Source organism: Tuber melanosporum (assembly GCF_000151645.1).
Source record: "Tuber melanosporum whole genome shotgun sequence assembly, scaffold_6, strain Mel28".
NCBI classification, from domain to species: Eukaryota; Fungi; Ascomycota; class Pezizomycetes; order Pezizales; family Tuberaceae; genus Tuber; species Tuber melanosporum.
The window spans coordinates 1543815-1546342 of NW_003299106.1; the positions used below are offsets into that span (position 1 = coordinate 1543815).

Below are 2528 nucleotides of genomic sequence, written 5' to 3' on the forward strand. Positions count from 1 at the left end.
ATCGTTGCGCAGGGGATTATGAGGGCGACCAGAAGGTGGTTGATGAGGTCCGATTCAGGAGATTCTCCTACGTCGGGCAGCCCCCCGGGTGTCAAAGATTCCTCTTTGGCATCTGGAAAACTAAAAGACAAGGACCCGGAGGCGGCGGCCGGAGCACCGGCCCAGCCTTTGGAACGACAAAACAGTACAGGGGGTGGAAAGAGAAAAAAGAAGAATAATCTAATACAAAATATCAGAAACAACCAGCCTTTATGGGCTACGATTGCGAGCGCGATGGTGCACGTTGCAAAGGAGGTGGAACGGTCCAAGATCTCGTCTGCGGCTTCAAACCCCAATGCTCTTGAGACTGGTACTGCTCCTAATGAATCAGCGTCGGGCGGAGAAGATGTGCGAGTGTGGATAACGAGGATTGGATCAACGGACATTGCGTTTGGTGCTGGATTTCTGGGGGCGAGAATTGACGGCGAGGTTGGCTATGAGATGCATGGGGCAGCGTTGACAAATGGCATTGATGGGAGCGGGAAGGACGGGACGTTTCCCCTGTTTGTTCGGGTGAACGGCATTGTGTGGCCACAGACTGTTATCTCAAAATATATTCGAGGTGGGGATGGGGATAAGGAGAATGGAGTCATCACGGGTGATGTGGAAGAGGAGTGGATAATCGATATCACTGGTCTGACTGGAGCAACCGAGTACGATTTTGAGTTCGTCAAGAAGGGTGGGAAGATAGTCTACCAGGCAAGTGCATGCACAATGCCTGCTCGAGGTATGTTTTACCCTAGATTAATTGAAGGGATTCGAGTCTAATACTGCGTAGCTTCCTCGGCTGCTCCTCCTGTCACCAAACAACCCTCGAGGCCTCTATCACCAATTACCACTCTTATGCATAGCTTATCGCAGGCAAGCTCTTGCCTCACCGAGAAGAAGAACCGTTTGAAGGTCGTCAAGAAAAATCAAAAGACTGCATTGAGCGATATTCGGAAGGAAACCGAGAAGAATAGATCCCTCCTAGGGAATGACCGTGGCGATGAGCGGGCATTCCGAAGAATCCTGGCATTGAAGGAATCCATCAAGCGTGCTGATGAGGAGACCGAGAAAATGACAAAGGAGATTGAAGGGCTGCAGAACCTTCCGGACAAGCTCAAGGCAGAGTGGAAAGCCAAGAAAAGGGGTTGGCGTGAGGAGAGAGATAAACTTTTGTCCGCACAAAGTCAGGCTGGGGAGGTGAAAGAAGCGGCAGACCGCCAGACCTCAACAGTCGAGTCAGAAGCGGCGAGCCTGGTGCAAAAGAAGGAAAGGTTGACAGTACGCCTTGGTAAACTCTGTGTCGATCTCGAGAAGCTCGAGAAGGAACATCAGCAGAATATTGAGACCCGCCGAAAGAGGGAAGCCGAGAGAGAGAATGTTGAGAAGCATCGTCTCTCCCTCGAAAAGGAATTCTCCGATGCCATTCTCCGTATGGAACAAAAGACGGTGGACTTTCGCATGTATTCTGCTGATAACTGGGCAACCTTTTACGCTTACGAGTCCTCAATCCAATCCCAACCTCCTCTGTCAACGCTTGATACTGGACTCCAGGGAACTAACAGCAACCGCAACTCTCTGCACATTTCCACCCCCCCCGGCCTTATGCTCCACCAAGGCTCTTATACCGCATCATCCTCGTCCCTACCGACTGGCACAGCCGGCCCCACCCGCGAGCGCTCCTCGTCGGTATTTTCCAGTGAAAGTGTTGTGACAAACATGTCAGAGCTCGAACGTTCAGAGGTGATCCGCTCCACCCACTTCCCCCGTGGAAACAGTCACGACCACATAACCCCGTTCTTCCCTGGGGCGGTGGGGGCGGGGTCCGCGCTAGTAGGTTCACCGAATAGGAAAGAAGTCTAGAATGCCTCGTCGTATGCCTTTTTTCGCGATCTATTTACATGGATGAAGGTGTATCCTAAGTTCCGTTGGACTCTATGTGGAGTTTCTTCCATTATTTGCTTCTTTCCAATTGACTTTTTTCTGTATCTTTTTTTGTATCCGGATGTTGATCTTGCGGGGTTTGTGTCTGTGGATATTCTTGCATCGGTTGAGCTAGAGGACATTTTTAGGGAAAATTTATCACGGGTGTTTTTTTTTTCATCAAGATCGATTGGTGATTGTTTGATGGCTTTTTTGCGGTTGTGATTCATTAAGTCTCACTCGGCGAAGCGGGCAGGGTGGGGGTAGATTCTCCCCGGCTCTCGAGTCGGACTAGCTGCGCTTGGACTGTGTATCAGATATCCAATGACCAATGCTTCGCTTTTCAGAAATTCGGTTTCGTGGAGTCGTGTTCTTGGGTGAGGTGAGTGGACCAAATGGTCGAGCGCCCCGGCTGGTATCGTCTGCCCGGGATGAGAGAATGCGTAGTTTGCATGTGTGGTATCATATATCACCAGTAGCACTGGCAGCGTCTGACCCACGCCGCCTAGAAAGCTGTGGGTACTGTACACATTATTCGTGTATACAAGTATCATACTCCTACCGTACTTATTGTACTCGGT

General features: G+C 50.6%; 1 protein-coding gene; it reads left to right on the plus strand.

The window, feature by feature from the left end:
• Nucleotides 1-480: 480 nt before the first annotated feature.
• GSTUM_00009721001 (uncharacterized protein) lies at nt 481-2297 on the plus strand (the record flags this gene model as incomplete). XM_002840872.2 has 2 exons in its annotated part: nt 481-766; nt 818-2297. 2 exons carry the CDS (start codon nt 481-483, stop codon nt 1885-1887), a joined length of 1356 nt encoding a protein of 451 aa, XP_002840918.1. The 3' UTR covers nt 1888-2297.
• Nucleotides 2298-2528: the final 231 nt, after the last annotated feature.